Below are 25,496 nucleotides of genomic sequence, written 5' to 3' on the forward strand. Positions count from 1 at the left end.
TATCTTCAGCACGTAGACAGTTATGACAGTTGAACTTTCAGCTATATTAGGAGCTTTATGCTGTACCTCTAAATTCCAAAGGTGTGTAGTTAAGTCAGTATTGGAGAGCTAGAAGACGGTTTGGATTTGAGTCACTGAGCACAAGAACACCTTGCTTCTCTTATGCATGCAAATTTGAATTTGAAAACTCTGCATAGTTATATATAGCATCTTGGACACAGCTACTAAGGGGACATGTCAGAGGTGTGGTCTACCTAGTGAGAAGAATGATTATAAAATGCATTTCTCTAGAAGCTTTCTCTTAGAAACATCACAGAGAAGGAGAACATGTAACATGGTAGGCTCCCAAAGAAGTCAGGTCCTTGAACAGTATATGGGAAAAAGGAACTAGCAACAGTGCAGACCAGTGGAGTTTTACAGTCACAGTCATTTTTGAAATTAAAGAAGAAAATTGATGTTGCCCCCCAAAATGCTCTGTTTTTCCTTTGTGGGAAGAAAATAGATATATTTTTGAAAATCTTTTTCCAATTTTTTTTTTAATGAATTTTACTGACATTACTAGTTTTCTCAATGGTAGTGTGAGTTTGGTTGGCATTTAGAGTTTCATTATTCAAGTATTTGAGTACATATTGAATACTTATCATTATCTTCATAATGCTAAATAAAAGTCAAATTACCTAAAAATCTATTACGGCTACTGCATTTTGGTGAGTCTTGAATTTTGTTTAGCTTTAGTATTATCAAAAAAATGTGTGCCTGAAATTTCTGACATAAATAATACTATATAAGTACCAGGTTTAATAACAGTACAAATTAGAAGAAGGATCAAATGTTTGTTAGTGTACTCTGGTACTAGTTTACCAGAGAAATTCTTAAGCTTTATAATTGTCTTACTTAATCAGATATTATTACTCATAGTCATTCCTGAAGGCTGCTTTCCAGTGCATGATTTCAAATAAAATTTAGTTTGAGCCTAACCTTGTCATCAGCACAGGTGATGTGGTTTCAGGTTTTAGTGATGTTTATTTTAAATCAATGGCTATAACTAGCAGAATAGAATTGAGAGGTGAAAATTCTGAGGCATTTTGTCATCTTTATAGATGCTGAGTTTACATATGGGAGCTAGATAAACTTGGTGACATTTCTGTTCTAGGTACATTTTTCTATGATTGCCTCAGTTATAGAGAACACTCCTCCTTAAATGTAAAATCTTCTTTTGTCTAACCAGTGTTTATTTTGTTTCTCACAGGACCTGGCTGTGCAATTCCTGTGCCAGCTAATCAGTCATTTTGGACTCGGGAGGAATACTCTCAGCCAAAGCTCCCAAGAGCATCCCACAAAGCTGTTGTCAATGGTAACATAATGTGGGTTGTTGGAGGTTATATGTTCAACCATTCAGATTACAACATGGTTCTGGCGTAAGTTGAATAACTTGTATTGTACATTTTGAAAATATGGTTAGTATTAAAAATTGTCAGAAAAAACCCATGATCATGAAGAAAAGTACTTTCCTTTTCAAATACAATTTTGATATTACTGTTTTGGATTCTCCTATTAGGGGTTTAAAAAGTGGAAGAGATCCACTTCTTTAATCAAAAATGCTTTAAACATTTCAATAGAAACTCCGTTAAAGACTTGGGATTGTGCTGGGATTCAGGTAGAGAGTAGAATATTTTCTTACATAAACAAGCACAATCCAACCTCTTCTGCTGAGAATACTCAGGCATTCCTGACTTGGCATTCTTAACAACTGCTCTCTCATGATTCTCTGCCTTCAAAATCTTCTCAACTACTCCCTTCCCAGCCAGCCATGGTTCTGACCTGAAGAGGACATTTGAAGCAGATTGTTTTTTTCCAAAGGGACTCTGATTGATACACCTGCTTATATATTCAGACTGTTTTTGGTAGAGTGGAATGATTTAGATAGTTTCTTTGAGAGAGGAAATTATTATTATTTTTTTAATTTGAAATTTTTTTTGACAGGTTTGGTTTTAATATCACACATTACCTTTCTTACCCAATAAGCCAAGTCTCATAACAAATAAAATAGAGAGGGAAGAAAACTAACAGTGCATTACCTGAGACTGACAGTATCCTTCACCTTTAGTATTACATATCGGTAAAGAAGTCAGGGAAGCATATTTTATCATCTCTTCTTATGGCAAGCTTTGTGATTATAACTAGTTTCGTTTACGTTGTTCTCATTATGTGTGTTGTTTTCCTGATTCTTCTTGCTTCACTCATTATCAATTATATATACTTTTGATGCTTCTCGATTTGTCATGTTAATAGTTCTTTACAGCACAGTAATATCCATTATGTTAATGTACTACAGTTTTTTAGCCATTCCCTAGTTAGAGAGCCTCAACTTTGTTTCCATTTTTTTGTGACCACTAAACACAGCTATGAATATTTTGCAATATGTGGGATTTTTCTTTCTGTCTTGACATCCTTGGAGGATACATGCCTAGCAGTAGCATCTTATTATGGACATTTTAGTCACTTTTTAAACCCAATTCCCAGTTGATTATAGTTAGACCAATTCATAGCTCCAAGAACAGTGTATTAGTGTGTCTGTCTTTCTACAGCCCCTCCATCATTGACTGTTTCCATCCTCTATCATATTTACCAATTTGATTGGTTTAAGGTGAAATCTTAGATTTATTTTGATTTGCATTTCTCTTATTATTGGTGTTTTGGAACAGTCTTTGATATGGTTGTTAATAGCTGGTTTTTTTGAGAACTGTTGTTCATATCTTCTGACTAGTAATTCATTGGGAAATGGCTCTGGCTCTTATATTTGTGTTAATCCTGTATATATCTTAGATATCAGACACATTGGCTATTTGGTGCAAATTTTTTTTTCATAGTGCACAACTTCTCTTCTTTTCCTTGTTACATTGATTTTGTTCATACAAAAACTTTTCAATTTTATATAATTAAAAGTATCTATTTTGTCTTTGTGATCATCTCCACTATTTATTTAAGTACTCTTTTCTTAGCCATAACTGTGAAAGGCAGAATTCTCTCTTCATCATTACTTTAAAGCCATCAGGGAAGAGTGCCATAGCAGAAATTATTAGCAACTCATACTTTTATTATGACTAAGCCCTTTAACTTTTAGTATGTTGTGCTTCTGTGTCATTAAAAGAAACTCTACAATTTGAAAATTCATCTACAGAAGCAGTTGAATTGTTTATTTTGATTGCATGGACTATTTTAATATGAATTTCTGTATAGTAGATTACATAGAATCTCATTGCTTTGGAGATACATACAGACATACACATACATAGATGGGGGTTTTCTCCTTTTTTTGCTAGAAGCTAATTGTACATTCTTCCATTATCATCTTTTTCCAATAACTTAACAGTCAAAAAGTGACCCTTGCTTCTCAAAGAGTGCTATAGACTATAGTCTTTAGTCATAGTGCTGAGAGTCTACTTAATTGTACTTGAGAGATAGATAAGCACAATTACAAGCTATGTTGAACTCAGCTAGGGTGTTGAGCCTACTCCACCTTTGAGATTTTTGCCATAACAAGATGCTGCACTTTCCTTTGTCCAGATATAACACAATGACAATATTTAGGTGTTCTTGGTTCCATTTTTATTTAATGAATGCTGCAAGGATATCACTTATACATCCAGTCACCTGGCTGATAGTAAGGGTGAGCCCTGTCTGCCCTGATTGTTCCATTTTAGTGTCCCAAAGGGATCTATCTCCTGGGCTTGTGTGGTGACAGAATCATAGATTTTCAAAACAAAGAGTCCCCAGTGGCAGAAGAAGAATCCCCACTCTAACATATTTGATTCATGCCACCAATTCCATGGATAGAAGTAGAGTGGTTTAATTATCTGTCTCTGTTTCCTGCTTTTTTTTTTTTTTTTTTAGTGAGGCAATTGGGGTTAAGTGACTTGCTCAGGATCACACAGCTAGTAAGTGTTAAGTGCCTGAGGCCGGATTTGCCGGATTTGAACCCATGTACTCCTGACTCCAAGGCCGGTGCTCTATCCACTGTGCCACCTAGCTGCCCCTGTTTCCTGCTTTTTTAAAAAATTTTTTTATTCATTTAGAATTTTCTCCATTACATGTAAAAAAAATTTTTTTTCACATTGATTTTTTAAAAACTTTGCGTTCCAAATTGTCTTCCTCCCTCCCTCCTCACCCTTCCCTAAGAAATCAAGCAATTCAATATAAGTTATACATGTACAGTCATGCAAAACATCTTCATGTTAGTCAGGCTGTGAAAAAAAAAACAGACAAAATAACTTTAGAAAGAGGAACAAATAGAATTATACTTCAATCTGTATTCAGAAACCATCAGTTCTTTCTCTGTTGATGGTTTGTGTTTTTCATACATTCTTCTTTGATAGCATCCTGCTCATCATTTCTTTCATAGTTACTATTGCTAACTGTATTACCCTCTATCCTATTCTCTCCTCTTGATATTTTCTCTATTTTCTCTCTTCTTTCACCCTATCCCTCCTCAAAAGTGTTTTGCTTTTGACTCCCTCCTCCCCCAATCTTCCCTCCCTTCCTTTGCCTCTCCCTCCTTATCCCCTTCCCCTCCCACTTTCTCTCAGGGCAAAATATATTACTATACCCACTTGAGTGTATGTTATTCCCTCTTTGAGCCAATTTTGATGAGAGTAAGGCTCACTCACTCCCCTGTACCTTCCCCATCTTCCCCTCCATTCCATAAGCTTTTTCTTGTTTCTTTTATGTGAGCTATTTTGCCACATTCCACCTCTCTCTTTCCCTTTCTTCCAGAGCATTCCTTTTACCCCTTAACTTTATTTTAAAGATGTCATCATGGGTCAGCTAGGTAACACAGTAGACAAAGTACTATCCCTGGACCCAGGAGGCCCTGAGCCAAATCTGGCCCCAGACATAAGCCACGCCATCATGCCTACCCCACAAAAGACAAGGATAAGCAAAAAATAAATGCTTTACAGATATCATCCCTTCATATTCAGTTCACACTTGTGCCCTCTGTCTAAGTATATTCCATTCAGCTGCCCTACTACTGATAAAGCTCTTATGAGTTAGAAGTATTATCTTCCCATGTAGAAATGTAAACAGTTTAACCTTTTACTATACCTCATGGTTTCTTTTTCCTGTTTACCTTTTTATGCTTCTCTAGGGTCTTGTGTTTCAAAGTCAAATTTTTTCTTCAGTTCAGGTCTTTTCATCACGATTGCCTGAAAGTCCTTTTTTTCATTGAAGTCCCATTTTTCCCCCTGAAAGATTATAGTCAGTTTCACTGGGTAGGTGATTTTTGGTTGTAATCCCAGTTCCTTTGCCCTCTAGAATATCATATTCCATGCCCTCCAGTCCTTTAATGTAGAAACTGCTAGATCTTCTGTCATCCTAACTATAGCTCCACAGTATTTGAATTCCTTTTTTCTAGCCTTTTGCAATATTTTCTCCTTGACCTGGGATCTCTGGAATTTGGCTATAATATTCCTGGAAGTTTTCCTTTTGGGATCTCTTTCAGGAGGTAATTGGTGGATTCTTTCAATTTCTATTTTACCTTCTGCTTCTAGAATATCAGGGCAATTTTCCTTGACAATTTCTTAGAAGATGATGTCTAAGCTGTTTTTTTGGTCATGGTTTTCAGGTAGTCCAGTGATTTTCAAATTATCTCTCCTGGATCTATTTTCTAGGCCAGCTGTTTTTCCAAGGAGATATTTCATATTGCCCTCTATTTTTTTATTCATTTGGATTTGCTTTATTGTGTCTTAATTTCTAATAAAATCATTAGCTTCTACTTGCTCAGTCCTAATTCTTAAGCAATGATATTCTTCAGAGAGCTTCTGTGCCTCCTTTTCCATTTGGCCAATTTGGCTTTTCAGGCTGTTGACTTTTTTTCATGACCCTCCTGCATTACTCTCATTTCTCTTTCCACTTTTTCCTCTACCTCTCTTACTTTATCTTTAAAGTCCTTTTTGAGCACCTCTATGGCCTGATACCAATTCATATTTTTCTTAAAAGCTTTGGATGTAGGAGCTTTGACTGTTATTTTCTTTTGAGGATGTATTTTGATCAACCTTGTCACCAAAGAATCTTTCTCTGCCTGCTCATCTTGCCAGCCTGTTTTTTTGCTTTTAACTCCTTCTTACAGTGGAGCCCTTCTTCTAGGATGTACTGTCCCAAGCTACAGGGGGTCCCAGATGGTATGATTTAGTGAGAGGCTCATTCTCAGCCCACCTAGCCTGTAAGTAACCACAGGCCTGCTTTCTCTTTAACCCGGAAGCAGAAATCTGATTGAAATCTGATTATTTATGGCATGCCTGTGCTCTTCCCCAACTGGGCCGCTGCCACTTGAATCTGTTCACTGGTTCAGAATGTGGGCGCTTTGCCTTAGCTCCAGCAGAGACATTTCCCTGGCCAACCGCTGGACCCCCTCACTGGTCTGTGAGCCAAGTTTCAGAAGTAGTGGCTGACACTGATGGTTCCAAGGCTCTGGAGGCGCAGCCTGCCTGGGGCTGGATCTGCACTGTGCTCCTCTCTCAGCCAAGTTCCACAGACTTTCCCTGTCGCCCTTTTAAGAAGTCTTTGGCTGGAAAATGGGTTATCCTCTGTTCTTTTGTGGGTTCTGCTGCTATAAGAATTGTCTTATGACATTTTTTTGAAGGTATGTAGATGGTTCGTGTTGGGAACTTCAAGGGTCACAGCCTTTCCCCCTCCATCTTGGCTCCGCCCCCGTTTCCTTCTTTTTGATCTGGGCTTTGAGCTTCTTGGTGTTTTAATTGGTTGGGAGCTGGGATCTCTCAGTTACTGCTTTTTAGATTTTTGCTTTTTGTTTGGTCATGGCTTTACTTATAAAGGTAGTTGGTCCTTTAGCATATCATTTAGATCCTCAGGGCCTTGACAAAATTTCTTTTCTTTGTAGGATAGGGCTCTTTCAGAAATATGTTAAGGATATTACTAGGCAAGTAAAGCCTTTGTGATTAATTTCCTTTCTTTTTCTTGGGAGGCAGGGAGGACGTTCAGATAATGGCTTTGCCTTTGTGGCTACATCAGAAACAGCAAAGCTTTCTTAATTTGCAGAGTAGAGGCTTTTTTTTTTTTAAATCATAAAAATATTTTATTATTTTTCAGTTACATGTAAAGATAGTTTTCAACATTTTCTTTCATAAGATTTTTAGTTCCAAATTTTTATCCCTCCTTCCCTTCCCTTCCCCCTCCCCAAGAAGAAAGCAATCTAATATAGGTTATATGTGTACAATCATATTAAACATATTTCTGCATATTGTGAAAGAAGAATCAGAGCACAAGGGAAAAACCTAAAAAAGAAAAAAAACCAGCCAAAAAATAGAAACAGTATAGTACAATCTGCATTCATAATCCACAGTTCTTTTTTCTAGATGTGGAAAACATTTTCTATCATAAGTTCTTTGGAATTGTCTTGGGTCATTTCACTGCTGAGAAGAGCCAAGTCTATCACAGTTGATCATCACACAATGTTGCTGTTACTGTGAACAATGTTCTCCTGGTTCTGCTCACTTCACATAGCATCAGTCCACTTAAGTCTTTCCAGGTTGAGCAGAGTTTTTATAAATAACAATTGTATGTGGTAATCATAATGAGGTTTTCTCGAACAGATTAACTGCAAATGAGCCATTGTGACTCCTCTCATTTCACTTTTTAGGACTTACCCAATTGTCTTAATACACCTACCAAGGAGGAAACGCTTTGAATTTGAACCCAGTGATTGATTGTAGGTTTCTTGTCTGATAACCTCTCTAAGTTTAGAGAATTTTGTAAGCCACAACAGCTTACAAAGAAAAATATACAAAAGCATTGGGTAGGGAGTATCCATGCTGATGAAATCTTTGACTTCTTGAAAGTTTTAAAGTATGATGATACATTGACTCTTTAGCAAAAACTTATTTCAGGGAAATCCTGTGATAGTTACACAGGTAGGACTGGAAGTCAAACAAATAAATCTTTTAAGGAAGTAATATGAATTTTTTTCAGGGGTAGGGCCAAGAACATCATATTTGTTACTCAAAAAAAGTATTTCCTTATGCTCAGTCTTGAAGAGTTATTTCTTTTATCTACTTACTTGTTTAAAAGTTAATACTAAAGGAGAGTGTGGATTGATGAAAAACATTTTAAGGCTTTTTTCCCCATCAAAGTCTATCTCATACTGTTCTCTGTAAATAATAGTAGTTTAGGAAAATATTGATGCTGTAAAGGTCATATTTTATATAGGTGGAAGAGGCAGTGTTTTCCAATAGAAAGAGCATTCACTGGTCATGGAGTCAGAAGATGTGGATTTCAACCCCAGCAGTGCTTACTTCATGAGTAATGTGGCCATAGGCAAATGATTGAACCTTTCTGACACTCATTTTTCTCATTTCTTAAATGAAAATTTTTTTGTTGCCTACCTCACTGGGTTCATGGAGTCATAAGATTTACACCTGGAAGGGACCTGAGAGAACATCTCCCCAACCCCTTCGTTTTACAGGTGAAGAAACCTAGGTCAAGTATTAAGGAACAGCTGGGCGTTGAACCCAGGTCTTCTGAATCCAAGTGTTTCCCCCCCCCCCAGTACACTGTTTGGAAAGTGCTTTGTAAGCTTAAGTTGCAAACTATGAGTTGCTTTTATATAATCTATTTTCCCCTATTGACTTGGTTTTATCTTTTTTATTTCTTAAAAATATATAACTTTTCTGAAATCTTTTTGTAACCTACATTTCCTAATATAACTTCAAGTTTTTATTCACATTTAGGTCATAATTATACTACATGTCAGGGATATATTAAACTGCATAGTATCTCTTGATTCTATTTTGTTTCATAATTTATTGACTTGAGTTCAATAAATATTAAGTTCCTGCTGTGTGCAGAAACCCTGTGCTATGGGAGAGGGGGAAGACAGTAAAATTTAGATAAGGTACAGTTACTGCCCTTACGGAGCTTACATTATAGTAGGAAGACTATGGCACTTTGGTAAAAAAGTAAAAAAAAAAATGTTTTAAATAACATGTTACATGTAGGCTTTAAATATGTCATCTATATACTAATGGCAGATATTCCTCAAATATTTTGCCTTTGTATAGGCTATTTAAAGAAATGTTTAACTTTAATCAAATGATAATAGCTGACATTTATGCAGTCCTTTATAGTGATGATTGAGTTCCCATACATTATCTTTATGGCATTATGACTCCATCTTATAGATAAGTAAACTGAAGATCAGGGAGGTTAAGTGTCTTGCCCATGCTCATAGAGCTAATTAGAACTCAGGGGCTGGCTTACTTCCAGTATGACTACATAGGTGATAGGCAGTAATCTGACATTGGTAGGTGCATTTTTGTTAGTGCTTGGAATCTGAACGTAGTGTTTAAAAACTTACCGCCTTGATCTTGTTAATATCAAACTCCCCCTGGCACTTGGACAAATGATAAAATATTAATTCAAAAATAATTCATAACACATTCTGGCATATAGGAGTAATTTGTTAAGCACTCTTGTTGCCTTTTTAACCCAAAGTTTTAAAGTTTTATTAGAAATGAATTAAAAATTTTACATGTACATACAAAACTTTTAAAAGCCTAGAAGTTTTTTGGGAAACAAAAACGTCCTAAAATTGTTTTTGGTATTGTAATTAAAGTGGTTATAATTGCTTTCTAGGTTTGTTAAAAAAAAAATTGAAAAATTAGAGAAAGATCCAAAAGTACAGATTTGGGAATCATACTGTTTATAAATTTGTCATTCTTAAATTATCCTCGATATTTTAAAATAACAGGCACTCCCTATCTCAAATACACACGTGCATGCACACATACACACAAGAATGCCTTGCCCAATATGGTTAATTCTGTTCTGAAAAAAAAATATTAGGTGAAATAAGGAAGTTTCATAGGGATGGTGTAACAAATGGACGTCAGTAAAATGTTGCACCTTTTTTAGTTGGATTGTCAAGAGTATGTTCGTACTTAACATTTACTTTTGCATAATTAATTAAAATGGAAGACCTGGTAATGAAAATTAAGGTTACTAGTATTAATTTAAAATGAGCATGAAATAAAGTGCATGTGAATATGAATGTTCTTAACAGCCCTTAAAATAACCCTTCAGCCTCCTCCTTATGCTTCATGTCTTCTCTTGCTATCCTTTTCTTCCACCTTTCAGTCTGTGGGCTGAATTGATGTCTAGCCAGGGAGGGTTGACATGTCAATTCATTATTGAAGTTGCAGTGTGGCATAGTGTATAGAGAGCAGGCCTGAGAGCCAAGAAGACCCAGGCTCAACTCCAGCCTTTAGCACATAATGGCTATATGACACTGGGCATGACACTTAATCTCTCAGTTCTTTAGGCCACTCTGACAATGAGTTGAAGAGAAAGTGCTGATCTGCATTGGTAGAGGGTGTTTCCTCACCTCCAAGTTCCCTGGATTAGTAAAAACACAGGCCTAATCCCTATCCCTATGATAAAGCGGTAGCATCAATTTGATGGGGTTGGTCCTAAGAAATACATCTGTTGTCCATAGCAGTTATCATTTGATTTCCTTTCTTTGTGAGTATCAGGGTCATCCCTGATATTTACCTATCCAAGAACTTACTTATGTAACTAGATGGCTCCTTTCTCCCCCCTGGCAAGTTTAGTGTGACTGTGTGGTAGAACTGATAATAAAGAACAGAATGTGAAATACTTTTGTTTTGTTTGAGTAAAAACATAATCTCTCCTTGTTGTACAGGTATGACCTTGATGCTGGGGAGTGGCTTCCACTGAACCAAACTGTAAATGATGTGGTTGTCAGATATGGTCATTCTTTGGCATTGTACAAGGTAAAATGTCTCCACTCAGGGATGAGAAATTTAACTTTTCTGTGATCACTTTATTTGCATTATTGTATTATGGTTAAAAAGAGATTTAATAATGACTTTTGATTGATAAAATCTTGCCTCCCATGTGGAGGACATAAAAAAAAAGGCAGAGCAGTGGATAAGTAGACATAAAGAGGAAGAAAGTTAAGCTTACTTTTTTATCTATTAGAGTAATTTAAAAATAGAATTCAAATTGTATTAGGGAAATGTGATTGTGGGGCAGTACACTAAGACAGATTGAAGCTGCTTATATAATTAATTCGTCAAAAGCATATCTCTTCATAAATGTTTAGATCAAATGTTTGAAGAAAGATTAACCATATTACCCAATAAGACTGTACAGTAGACTAGTGGGAGAAACTGCTGACTTGTTTTTTCAAGTCACTTTATACTGCAGAAGACTTCATCAGGGGAAGACCAGGAAGAGTGGACAAGTGTTGGAGATATAGCATGTGATGAATTATAATTCCACCTCCATAAGATCATAGATTTAGAGACCTTAGAGGCCATGGAATACAGCCCCCTCATTTTATAGATGAGGAAACTGAGGCATAGAGAGGTCAAATGACTTGCCCAGGGTCACAGAGCTAATAAGTGTCTGAGGTGGACCTTGAACCTAGGTCTTCCTTACTCCAAGCCCAGTGCCCTATCCACTGCAACATGTTCATTCTTGCCTTAAAAAAAATAGACCATAAGCTATATTTCAGTATCACACCTTATATGAAAATCATGTTTGTGAAAATCATTTATGTACATTCTACACCTCTTCAGTGACTTTTTGAAATGTCTAGAAGCTAAAAGCAGTCATTAAAAATTTTCTGTGCAATGTAGAGTAGAAATAAATGACCTTTCTTCTTCTCTTCTCACGTTTGAGCCTTTTAACATTTCTTCCAAATTTTGTTTCTAGGACAAAATCTACATGTATGGAGGAAAAATTGATTCAACAGGCAATGTGACAAATGAGTTGAGGGTGTTTCACATTAAAAATGAATCATGGGTTTTATTGGCCCCCAAAGCAAAGGAGCAGTATGCAGTTGTTGGGCACTCAGCACACATTGTCACAATGAAAAATGGCCGAGTTGTCATGCTGGTCATCTTTGGTCACTGTCCTCTCTATGGTTACATAAGCAATGTGCAGGAATATGACATTGGTAGGTACATTATTGTCAGTGGTTGCTTTTTAACAATGATTATATAATTAACACTGAGTCAGTCTTTTTTCCTGAAACTTGGTTAACATTTTTATGGTATGGAAGATCAGAGGTGGCAAAATAAATTTCTATATTTCAGCCATTGACCAGTTTTGAAGTCTCCAGCATGAGAAATGTGGACATTTGGATAGGGTCTTGAGGTGACAATTATAGCACTGAAAACTGAGACCTCTAAAGAAATTTTAAAGAAACTGATGTTATTTGATCTGTCTAAAATGGAACTCCTTTTTACATTTCTTCTCTCTCCTTCATCACATTTCTGCCTGAAAAAAAGTCCACAGGAACAAACTTGCTTTCCTGCTGTCTTGCCTATTCAGTTAAAAAAAAATCATGCCTGCTTCATGCAGAACACTAGATTTACATGCTGAGTTTATTCAGAATGCTGTATGTATTTACTTCCTGGGTTGGATGTCAAGTTGAGGGAAAAACTTGATAACTGCCCTCAGAAAGTTTATACATAGGACTAGATGACACCCACAAATAACTTGTGTTAGTGGCCTTGTCACCATTTTTCTCTAATTAATCAGCCTGGAACTTTTATGCCTGCCTTTCCCTTATCTGCCACAGTCCAAAGCCCTAGAGGTTCTGCCTCCATCATCTTTTCCAACTCTCTCTTCTCTTATCCATTTTTATCTCCACCAGCTTATTAGGGGCTTTTGGTATAGCTCTTGCATGGTTCCACTTGTCTTCTAACCTAGTTTTCTTGCCTTGAGTCTCTCTCTCCCCCACCTCCATTCTGTTTTACACATTGCTATTCCCTAAAGGCCTTTACAGGGCAGCCCCAAACCTACCTTACCAGCATACAGTCTTGCATAGAGTCATTCCCAAATATGTTTCATGTTTTCCTACCACAAAACCTTTGCTCCTGCTCTTCCCTCCTTCTGCTCTTAAGTTAGGGAAGTCTGGAATACTCTTCACCTATTAAAATCTTGTCCTTTTGTCAAGACTTAGCTAAAATGTGGCCTTCTCCATGGAGCCTTTGCAAATTTTTAGTGACTGAATAGGATCTTTTCCTTCCCTGAAACTTGCTAGCACTTTTTTTAATACCTCTTTTATGATAACTGTACAAAGATTATTATAAATATTTGAATATTTTGTATTATCACACTGTTAGGTTATAAGCTCCTTGAAGAAAGAACTGGGTAATGAAAAGAATTGTCTTTTGTAAACTTTAGGGATGAACTGGGTGTATTTTTTGTTTTGGGTAATGGAAAACACTTTAGTTAAGTGAGATAGTTGTTGTTTTTTTTAAATCCCTTTTGGTAGAATAAAGGGAAATATCTACTTCACCTAAGTGATTATATAGGAATGTGGATAGAACAGCAAAAAATCGACCAGCAATAAAGTTTCCTGATTGGCTAAAAAATTAATTTAGACTATATTATAAATCATTGTATGGATGCCAAGGCACCTAGGTAGATCTGAAATTGAAGGGATGAGAGATGCCATTCTCTGAAGACTAGATATTCTGTAGCATAGTCAGGAGGAAATCTTGCAGGCCTTGGACTCTGTCTGTGAAACTGGATTATGGATTAGCACAACAAGCAGAAAATCATGAACTAGATAGTCTTCTATACACTATATTCTTGATTTTTCTGTATATGATGTTTTCCTTTTTGAATAAATCCTAAAACAAAACAAAGACACTTCTCTGGTCCAGAGTGTGTGACAGCAGGGGAAGGTATGAAAAGGGGAATGAATACTAAAAACAGAGTAGCAGTGAGAAAGGAGGTAATCTGAAAATGAGTATGGCTGATTTCTAGCTCAGGAAGCCACAAAGGCTCAGATTGGCACCTTGAACCACAATTTAGAAATTGGAATTACTTAGAAATTAGTGAAGAAAGCTTTGTAACCTTCTTGAAGGTTGGAACTTTTTTTTCCCTCAAGGTGAAATTACAGCCAAAAAAACCATTCTGATATTAGACTGAATGAATACATTTAGGCAGGAAATAGGCCTGCTTTTTTCTGCCCTGATCAGCTTTCTTCTGGACTATTGTATTAAGTTCTCGTTCTATTTTAGGAAGGATATTGACATAGGTGCATTATCCAGAGGGAGGAGGAACAAGAAGACTGGAGACCATATCATATGAGGATTAATGGAAGGAACTGCATATGTTTAGCGTAGAGAAGAGAAGCATTACTGCTCTCTTGGAAGTATATAAAGAGATATTCTCCACTTAGCCCCAGAAAGTAGGACCAGGAGCAATGGATGGAAGTTTCAATGAGGGAGCTTTTGATCTGATGTCAGGAAAAACTTGCTGACCTTTAGAGCTGTGCAAAAGTGTAATAGACTCTATTGGTGTGGAGTGAAGGCCTCATCACCAACCCTCAAATGGAGGCTGAATGATCACCTTTTAGGGAGGAATCCCTCCTCACATAGGGAATTGACTAAAAGGTAATAATAGTTATAATTTATATAGCACTTTAAAGTCTGCAGAGTATTTTATGTATTTTATCTTATTTAATGCTTACAACCCTGTTGCAAGGTGGTTGTTATTATTATCCTTATTTTATAGATGAGAAAACTAGGGCTTGAGAGGTTAAATAACTTGCCCACAACCTCACAGCTAAGCATTATTTCAAGTAGGACTTGAATGAGCTCAGGTCTTTCTGACTCCCAGCACAGGACTCCATTAAGTATGGATTGAATAAGCCAGTATTGCATTGACATCATATTTTCCTTTCCCTTTTCTTTTAGATCTGTCCCCTATATTGTTCCCTGATTCCAAACCAAAAACCTATCCCCAAACCCACAGGTTCTTGCTATATTCCAGGACCAACAGAGATCAGAGAAGTTGTGACAGCCCAATTCAGAGAGGCTGACATATTGCAATACCATAAACTTGCCCTTTGAGATTACTTCCAAGGGGAGCTTAGACTGCCTTCTGTTATGATTTTTTTTAAATTAAAAAAAAAAATTTGGTGAGGCAATTGGGGTTAAGTGACTTGCCCAGGGTCACACAACTAGTAAGTGTCAAGTGTCTGAGGCCAGATTTGAACTCAGGTCCTTCTGAATCCAGGGCTGGTGCTCTATCCATTGTGCCACCTAGCTGCCCCTGCCTTCTGTTATGTAAGTGATAAAGAGAAGCCAGCCAGGGTATCCTGATTTGTCTTTAGTTTAGCACTAATGAGGTTTAACACTGTTGTACTCTCAGGTATTCTGTGAAGAAAGGCTGTTTCTTCTATTCACATCACCTGGTTGGAATTTTAAGAGATTGAATTGACTGTGAAGAAAGTCATCTTTGTATTCCTAGCTTCTTAGTGTGCTTAAGAAGCAGTAGTCTGTTCCTGCTGTAGTAGAGGAACCCTGATCGCTCAAAATCCCAGAAGTATCTGTTCTGTATTATTGGTAAGGCTACTTCTGCTCTCTGGAGCTACAGTGGATACAGCTTAGGGTTCTCCCCCCCCCCCATAACTGAACAATCCTTACAGTCAATCAGCAAACATCTGTTTGTTAAATTAGCACTGTTCTGGGTGCTGGGGATGTAGTGACAAAAAGAAAGTTCTGCTGACTTCTAGGAATCTACATTCTCTCAGCAGAGCTGCTGTATACTATATTGGCACAAACTGAATACCTTCAGAAGAAAACACAAATTATCTAGAGGAGGAAGGTAGGAGCATTTGGGCTCAGGACAAGACTCCATATAGAAGAAGGTAGTACTTGAATTCCACTATCTCCTTATGTCTTGATCCATCCTCTCCCTTTTAATTATTTGAAGGCATCTAGCAAGTCTCCTCTGAAGTTTCTTTCCCAGCTAAAGCTGTCTCAATATCTTTAACTGAGCTTTATATGACGGTTTGCAGATTTCTTAGGATCCAGGCCATGCTTTCTTGCATGCAGTTCCATTTATCAGTGTCCCTCTTAAAATATAGTATTCAAAGTGAACTCAGTTTAGAGCTTTAAAAAACAAATTTGTACAATTCATTTCTTAAAAAAGCAAAGTATAGAATTCACGCTTCTTTATATTACAATGAATCTTAATCACTTTACCCATCATTCTAGCCTTGCTGAATCTTTAAATCTTTAGAATCACAGAATCTTAAACTCAGAAGGGTTAAAACAGGTCCTCCAGGCCAACTCCTAAAGGAGTTCCCTGTATAACATCATCTTTGACAGTTGATTATCTGAAATCCTACTTGAATACCTCCAGTGTGGGGAAACAACTATTTTTTGATGTTGCTAATTCTACTTTTGGATACCTCCAGTTGCTCGTCAGGATTTTTCCCTGTTTTTACATTGAGGAGGTATTTTCTTTGCAACTTTTATTTGTTATTCCTAGCTGGTCCCTTTGTCTCCAAGTCTAATGACTGTTTCACATGTTAGCTTTTCACGTAGGTCTAGGTTAGAGTCCTAAATGCATGCCAGCTTTCTCACCATCTCAGCACCAGCACCTTACCCCTCCCCTTGGTCTCTGCAACCAGTACCTCCCTGGTGTAGCCTCTCATGATGAAACTTTGAGGACGTGGCTACTAGGGAAGGACATTATAATCCAGGTTGTTAACACAAAATCATTTCGTTTTTCTAGGTGATGTTTTATTTTAGTTGCAGTTCATCATTGAGCACATGGTCCATTCCACTGAGAAACTAGTCCTAAGGAGCAGGTAGATATTGTCTAGATAGTTACCCCAGCAGGCCACACATGAGACAAATAGGGTAAAACACGACCACTTTAGTTTGGTTTTAAGGCTTGTTAGCAGAGCAGCCCAGGCCATTTAACTGGCAAGAATAGAAAATGGATTTGCTTGGGGTTTCAGCCACAAATTCCAAATTCTTTCTCCTTTCTTTTCTACTTAAATTCCCAGAATGTCCATCCTAACCTGGTTCAGCTTAGTCCTGTCAGGTTTTTCTCCCCTTTACCCTTAGGCAATACTTTGTACACCTCCTTGAGGGGAAAAGGTTTTGACAGTGGACATGGCCTTAGAGTTCTGAAGTCGGTCTGTTTTCTGACTCTAAGTAGGCAATAATGGGAAAATATGTAAGGTTATTCCTTTATATTCTGTCATCTTTTCATGGGTTTTCTACTGTACCTGGCTTAGTGTTCTCTGACAGAGATTTTACCTTTCATTGGCTGTACTCTATCTCATAGTTTGGGCTTAGGGGTTGGGGTTACTCTATACTTACCCATTTAACCTCAGTTGCCTTTGTAATTCTTGCTGAATATGCCAGATATAAAGAGTAGGAAAATAGATTGCCTGTTCTGCCTGGAACCTGATCAGTTTTGATTCCTTAACTTTTGGCATAGTTCAGGGGTAGGGTATTTGGTAATGTAACCAAATTGCCATTAGCAATTTTATAATTTGTCATCATTTTATTATTTAGGGTTTTGAAAATAAAAACTATTGTTTTAAAAAGAAAAAAAAGCCCACCAGTGATTTCATCCCTTTTCCCTTTTACTATAGACTGAAGACCTCATGAAAAGTCGTGGGCATTAAGTAAACATTTGTAATAAATTGGGAGTTTGTTTTGCTTAGATGCTCCCTATAGATGAGAGCTATTAAAATTAAAATTTGAGTATTTAACAAGTTGGCATTGTCTAATCCACCTGAATCGTCTACTATTTCTGTTGCAGTTGCTTTTCTTATCATTAACAGTAATTTAAAAATGAAAATTGGTCCGCTGAATTGTCTCCTTATGTCTTTTCTCTTTGGCTATTGTATATTAAGATTCCAAAGTTGAGTCATCTGTAGTATTTGACTTTAAATGCATTTCCTTTTTTAGATAAGAATACATGGAGTATTTTACAAACTCAGGGTGCTCTTGTACAAGGAGGTTATGGCCACAGTAGTGTTTATGATGCCAAGACAAATTCCCTCTACATACATGGCGGTTATAAGGCTTTCAGTGCCAACAAATATAGACTCGCTGATGATTTATATAAATATGATGTGGATACTCAGATGTTGGTAGGTATTTTCTTCTTTAATATAATTGTTGATTTCCTACCTTGATGTATATAATATTGCACAGAATAAGTTAGGAAGTATACAGTAACTTCATATTTCCCTTGACTGCATATTATGTAGGAAAATGAAGAAAGCCCACCTGAAGCGTCTGCTTTATGTTTGGTTTTCAATATCTCTGTAGTGCCAGAGCAAACCCCTGGCTGACTGGAATTCTTGGAGATTGACATTATTGTAGATAGTTGAGTGTTTTGGATGGACAAAATTTTACCCTTTCACGTACTCAAACAGGTTTTCAACCCTTTGTCCTCGGGTATTTTTATTTAGTGTTTTGGAAAGGAAATTTTCCTAGGGTCAGTCACAATATCCCTTCCTTAAGTAGTATTTTCTGAACACAATTTAATGTTTGGGGTTTTGTTTTTTCTTAAAGACTGTGTGGGGACCACTCACTGCCCAGTCCCACTCCCATCAGCACCAGAGCTTTCACCTGCTCTATTTCTTACCTTGGTGCCAATTCCATCCTTCCTTAGACTACCTGGTAGCCCTTCACCCTCATTTTATTAATGCCAGATTTAGTGCAGACACCCAGTGGCTTAGCCCACTAAAGCTTGGAACTTCCTACTAGAGGAACAGGAATTAGAGGTGTGTACCATCACAGTCAGGCAGTTTAATCAGTTTTCTTGTTGACTTAGTCTCAGGGTCATTACTTTAAGCATCTGTTATTTTTTCTGTGCTTTAATAAAGTTATGTTTTCAGAGGCTGTTAAAATATAATTGTCCTATTGGCCTCTTCACTAAATGGCTTGAGGGGGGTGTGCTTTTTGAATTCTTCTCTGAGATTTTGGCTATCAGTTTTTGCTCTTGTCTGTCAGTCTGCTTCTACAGCTCATTTTATTCTATTCTCCTCATTCACATCAAGGATTTGAAAACACATTCTTGAGTTTGTCAAAACCATTGATAAAGTAAGGATAAATGAACTCTGAGTCTGGGCCCAAGGACTTTACACTTGTACAGGAGCTTCTTTGAATAAACTTTGTGTCCACTCAGGAGCCTTTTTCTTTGCATTTTCTCCATGGGTAACTGGGATTCTGTTATTCAATCTAGATTAGACTGTAATCTATGTTCTAGATAAGCAGAATATTTACTCTTACCTCATAAAATGTATGTGATGATAAAATTTTGAGCATTAGAAGAAGTATAAAGTGACTAATTTGAGATATGAAATCTAGTTATAACAGTTATATCATGTGGGTATTGAACAGAACTGGCACAATATTTTGGAATTTTGAAATTCCATTAAAAAGTTATTGGGGGCAGCTAAGTGGTACAGTGGATAATGCACCGGCCCTGGATTCAGGAGTACCTGAGTTCAAATCCGGCCTCAGACACTTGACACTTACTAGCTGTGTGACCCTGAGTAAGTCACTTAACCCCCATTGTCCCGCAAAAAAACCCAAAAAAGTTATTAAGTGCACGTCTGATTTCCATTTATTTTTCAAAAGCTATAGATAGGTTTCATGACTTTAGTAATGGGAAGAGGGTTGAGTTCCTATAACTTATGTTAGTCAAGGAGGAAATATTTAGTTTGCTTTTATAGGAACTTTCAACTGGATTAATATTTTCTGTCCTTGAATAGACGGAATTTGATTTTAGGAGGAAGGGAAAACAGGACAAACAAGACACAGCATCATATAGAAGAAGGACCAGTCAAAGACCCTGGGTTTTGATTCCTGGGTTGGCTACTTACTATCTGTAGGACTTTGGGTTAGTCGCTTCCTTTCTCTGGGCCTCAGTTTCTGTAAAATCAGGGGAAAGGGTCAGATGGTCTGGAAGGCCCTTTTCAGTTCTAAACCCTTTGAGCTAAATCTTTGGAGGAAAAGGTAACTGCTGAATGCAATAAGTTTACAGGACCATGGGAGTGATTCACATTCATGTGAAACTTTATTGTAAATATGAAATGTCAGGACAATGGAGAAGCTGTGCAATTATCATGTATTTTTGTTATAAATTAACAAAATGGTTTTATGCATTTGTCAGTGGGTAACAAGTATTTTTCAAATGCCTTTTCCTTCCCTTAACTTAAAAGGACCATTCTTAAGGATAGCCGTTTTTTCCGATATTTGCATACGGCTGTGATAATCAGTGGAACCATGCTGGTATTTGGAGGAAACACACACAATGATACCTCTATGAGCCATGGTGCCAAGTGCTTTTCATCAGATTTCATGGCCTATGATATTGGTAAGTTTTCCAGAGCTAATTTAGCATTAAAGAAGCTTCTTTACAGTTTCCTCCACTGCAAAATGGGATAACAACAGCACACCCCTCCTAGGGCCTTCTGTGGGGACCAAATGAGATAATCTTTATAAAATGCTGAGCACAGTGCCTGACACAGGGTAGGCGTTTAATAAACACACGTTTCCTTTTCTTCTTCTTCCTCACTTTTTAGGCTTTGGATATTGGATAAGACAGTATAGAGAAGAGACATTTGAGGTTACTTTTTTAGATTTACTTAACAGTTTTCACATTTTCAGCAAGGCCCTGGTAGCCTAGTCCTCTCTTTCTGACATTACTTTGGGTCGAGTAGTGTTGGTAATGTTTTGAGAGGGCATTGAGTTAGCTGTTGGATGGGACCTTTTCTGTCTGGATTTAAAATGTCCTATACTGTGAAATGCACCTGTTATTCTTCTGTAAGGACTAATCTCTTTTCAATAGACTGTTACAGTTATGATGTTTTATTGGGGCAAATAAATATACTTTAACAGAGTTCTTCAAACCCATCCTACCCAGATTAAAAGTTACTGAATGTGGTTACTTTTAATGACCAGTAGAGGGTAGTGTTTGTTCATATATGAACTTGAATGCCCTTTACCTATTTCAAAAGTAGATGAATTCATCATCAGTTAATTATTGAAAGAGACATTTTTGAGGTACTGAGATTGTTCTAGCCTTTCCACCCCAAAAAAGCAATGTCAGACTCTGGATATCATAAATGACAGGCACTTCTGAAATGTCTTTCTTAATCCTAGCTTGTGATCGTTGGTCAGTACTTCGAAGACCTGATCTTCATCATGATGTTAACAGATTTGGCCACTCAGCAGTCTTGTATAACAGGTAATCAGACTAAAAGTGTTTGCTAATTTCATCCTTTTTCAGATCATGACCTAAAATGAAATTTCATGATGTTGAATGGGACTAAAGGCACAGCTTTATAACATCAAATTTTAAAACTGTGCTTTAAAACAAATGGAGGAGGGCAGCTAGGTGGTGCAGTGGATTGAGCACTGCCCCTGGATTCAGGAGGACCTGAGTTCAAATCCGGCCTCAGACACTTAACAATTTCTAGCTGTGTGACCCTGGGCAAGTCACTTAACCCTAATTGCCTCACTTAAAAAAAAAGTTTAAAACAAATGGAGGGAAAATGGTAAAAGTATTGTAAATATATACATTTGGGTTAAAGTTTTGCTATTTTCAGGCTTATATATTCCACTGATTTTTCTTACAGTATTACAAAATTGTGAATTTCTGTTATTTATATTTTGATTATTTCAAAAGTATTGGTATTAGGAAGTAAGAGACATTTTATTTTTCTAAGCAACAAGAGGGAGATAATGTCATATTACAATTACTTTTATTATGACTTTTAAAAACTAATTTGTGGGTAGGACACATGTTTGGTAGGGCTACATGTAGGCATGTGAGTTTTCCCCTCAGGTGTTAGCTGTATTGTAGAGAGAAGCTAATCATTCAGTAAATTAATTGATAAGCATTTATTAACTGCCCACTCCTTGTTAGTTGGTGGTACAAATACAAATAATGAAACAATCATTACTCTCAAGGAGCTTAGAACAGTATTGAGCAAAATTAGCTGTTATATAAATGTGTCTTGACAGCATATGGAATATTTCACATTTATTTGCCCTTCACCTCTCCAGTGAAAGAAGGAAGGTGCATTTTTCTTTTTTCTTGCCTAAATACATCTTCATCTTCTTTTCCTTTCCTCCTGCTTCTAAGGACAACATGATCCTTCTTGCCTACGCCAAACTTATCTTCTCCTTGTGTCCTTGATCCCATCACTCCCTCTTGGAGTGTTGAGTCAGTTCCATTAAATCTTCTCTCTCTTCCATTTACTCCTCCCCATCTCTCAGTTTCCTTTCTTTCCCTCTTCCTCTTTCTGCCTATGCACTTACTCAAGTTGATTCCACCAGGACAGAAGCCTTATTTCTCTGCCAGCACCCTAGGGCTGTTGTTCTGCATTTCCCTTTTCTTTCACTGCCAGATTCTTAGGAAGAATTATCCACACCTACTTCTTCTACCACCCAGACCCTTGTAGTCTGACTTCTCTCCCTATCGCTCTACTGTAATTGCTCTTTCATCTATAAAAAGTAGGGAGAGTTTTGTAGGTATTGACAGTGAGTTTGTCATCCTTGCTTTCCTTACTCCCCAGTCTGGCGGCCTCTTCCCTGTCTTCTTCCTTCTTGACCCTGCTAAAGCTTTGAATAATGTTCATCTTTCTCAGTGAACTCATCCCTTTTCCTTGGTTTCAGGGATAATGCTTTTGCCTGGTCCCTCCTGTTCCTGTCTGATCATTCTGTAGTTTCATTTGCAAGGCTATCACTCCTTTTCTGTTCCCTTAATTTGGGTGTACCCCAGAATTCTGTCTTGGACCCTTTTGTTATTATATTTGTTCCCTTGGTGAGCTTAGGTCTTACAGGTTTAATGATCGTCTCCTAAATTAAGAGATCCTGCCTGAATTTCTCTCCGCATTTTCTTTCCATGTCCTCGGCTGCTTGCTGGATGGCCCATAGACATCTTAAAGACAGAGCTCATTCTTACTCTTTAAAGCCACCCTTCTTGCCAACTCAGCCTGGTGGCCGGATTTCATTAAGGGTGGATGCAGTGTCGCACATAGGTAGGAGAAGTGCTAGCTTTGGAGTCGCAGGGCCTCAGCGTGTATCTCTACTGGCAAATCCCATAAGCTTCATGATCTGAATGACTTTGTATTTGGAATGAAGGGATTGGACTGGATGGCCTGTGAAATCCCTTCTCGATCTAAATCTATATAACTCTGCCCGGGTTTTATTTAGGTCTTGTTGCATCTGGGCTACTTGGGGCGCCAAAATGGAATGATTTATTTACAGTTATGCCTTACTAGTAGAAAATCCTGGGCAGATATTTCAGTGGCAGGGCACAGAGGATGGAATGTTGGACTTGGAATCAGGAGACCTCTTTCCTTACTGACATCATTCCCTGAGGCCCTTAAAGTTTGCAAAGTATTTTATGTACATTGTCTCAGTTGAGCCTTCCTTGTAGCACCTACTGGCACAGTGGACAGAGTGCTAGGCCTGGAGTCAGAAAGACCCAAAGCTGCCCTCAGACACTTATTAGCTGTGTGATCCTGAGCAAGTCACTTTGCCTCTGTTTGCCTAATTTCCTCATCTGTAAATGGGGATAAATAATAGCACCCTCCTCTTAGAGTTATTGTGAGGATAAGATGACGTGATATTTGTAAGCTGCATTGCCAGCCTTAAAGCGCTCTATAAATGTAGGTCATCATCATCACCAAGTGTGAAATTTTATTATCATCATTAATTCAATAAATCTATACTGAAGACCAGTTATTTGATCATATTCAGTGGTACTATAGAAAGACCATTGATTAGTTCAGCAGTCAGAAGGCCTGAGGATGAATTCTTGTTTTGCTACCAACTACTTTTATGGCCAAGTCATTTCTTCCTTGGGGGTTAGACTAAATGATTTTTTAAAATCCCTTCTGGCAGGGGCAGCTAGGTGGCACAGTGGATAGAGCACTGGCCTTGGATTCAGGAGGACCTGAGTTCAAATCCAGCCTCAGACACTTGACACTTACTAGCTGTCCTTGGGCAAGTCACTTAACCTCTGTTGCCCCACAAAAATTTTTTTTTTTAATCCCTTCTGGCTAGAGATTCCATAATCCTTCTGTAGCTTCTTATAGCCTCTTGCTGCTTTTGTCCTGGAGTCAGGAAGACCTGAATTCAAATCAAGCCTCAGACACTTAACAGTTTTATGACTCTGGGTAAGTCACTTAGCCTCTTTTTGCTTCAGTTTCCTCAACTGTAAAAATGAATAATAGCACTTGCCTTCTAGAGTTGTTGTGAGGATCCAATAAGATAATGTATTGGAAAGTGCTTAGCATGGTGCCTGGCAAATAGTGTGCACTATAAAAATGTCCTTCCCCTTTTCCCTTTCCCAGGAAACAAAGAATTGTTGAACCTCAGTTGTTTCATTCATGTGGCAGTAAGCTGCTAAAGCCTAGCAGTGCCTGGCAGTTTTATACACTATGCAGTAGCTGCAACTAATGTTTGATATCTCTTTGGAGATAATGGCTCACTTGCTGTGAATTCCCTGGGATTTGCCATTTCCTTTTTTTGGGGGGGGGTGAGGCAATTGGGGTTAAGTGACTTGCCCAGGGTCACACAGCTAGTAAGTGTCAAGTATCTGAGGCTGAATTTGAACTCAGGTCCTCCTGAATTCAGGGCTGGTGCTTTATCCACTGTGCCAACTAGCTGCCCCCCTGCCATTTACCTTTTTTTTTTTTTTTTTTTTTAGTGAGGCAATTGGGGTGAAGTGACTTGCCCAGGGTCACACAGCTAATAAGTGTTAAGTGTCTGAGGCCGGATTTGAACTCAGGTACCCTTGACTCCAGGGCTGGTGCTCTACCCACTATGTCACCTAGCTGCCCCTAAAGGTCAAGGTTCAATCTACCTTTTTTTGTTTGTTTTTTGCAGGGCAATGAGGGTGAAGTGACTTGCCCAGGGTCACACAGCTACTAAGTGTCAAGTGTCTGAAGCCAGATTTGAACTCAGGTCCTCCTGAATCCAGGGCCAGTGCTTTATCCACTGTGCCACCTAGCTACCCGTTTCCTTTTAAAGAAGCACTTTACTGGAGTAGTTCCCTATGTTTAACTTGTAAGCAGGCTAGAGGGGGTCTCCCTAGAAATCTTTTGCTAAAAACAATATTAATAAGGGAACTGTGGTCTAATTACCTAAATGAGGAGTGCTTCCATTCCATTGTCCTCTGAGAAAACCAGAGGAATGAAGTCTCTCCTTCCTAGACTATGAATAACAATCAAGATTAGCACTAGGAGGATGCAGGGATCCCAGACACCCAGAAACATATCTTCTCTTTTGTCATTTCCTACTTGTTCAGGTTCTGATGATATTGTAGGGACTCTGGAAGTCCGCTGTTCCTTCTTGCCTCTAGAGGATTCTTTTCCTAGAATCGGATATCTGAATGACACACTGAATGACCATGGAGAATCACTTCTTCCCCTCGAATTCTACATTCCATTCATGACTCTGTCTTGAAAACTAGGGGATCATGAATCCTTCATGCTATTAGTGCTATTAGTACTATAGTGCTGGGTGTTCTCTAGACTGGATGTGATCTGAGATGCAGGAATGATGAGTTTAGGCAATAATTCAGTACACCATGTGCTTTTACAATACATTTTAATGGATTTTGAAGTGTTTTCTTAACTATACCAAGGGATGCTTCTTAGT

At 37.8% G+C, this 25,496-nt stretch overlaps 1 protein-coding gene across 1 annotated transcript in view; it reads left to right on the forward strand.

Annotated features, from left to right (window-relative positions):
* ATRN (attractin) overlaps positions 1 to 25,496 on the forward strand; it is a 248,909-nt gene that overhangs the window by 81,819 nt on the left and 141,594 nt on the right. Inside the window, 6 exon segments of the mRNA XM_043973429.1 lie at positions 1,250 to 1,418; positions 10,715 to 10,805; positions 11,752 to 11,995; positions 17,775 to 17,957; positions 20,041 to 20,196; positions 20,985 to 21,069. Coding sequence (XP_043829364.1) covers positions 1,250 to 1,418; positions 10,715 to 10,805; positions 11,752 to 11,995; positions 17,775 to 17,957; positions 20,041 to 20,196; positions 20,985 to 21,069 — 928 coding nt within the window.

The sequence above is a fragment of the Dromiciops gliroides genome, chromosome 6, assembly GCF_019393635.1.
Source record: "Dromiciops gliroides isolate mDroGli1 chromosome 6, mDroGli1.pri, whole genome shotgun sequence".
In the NCBI taxonomy this organism is placed as follows: Eukaryota; Metazoa; Chordata; class Mammalia; order Microbiotheria; family Microbiotheriidae; genus Dromiciops; species Dromiciops gliroides.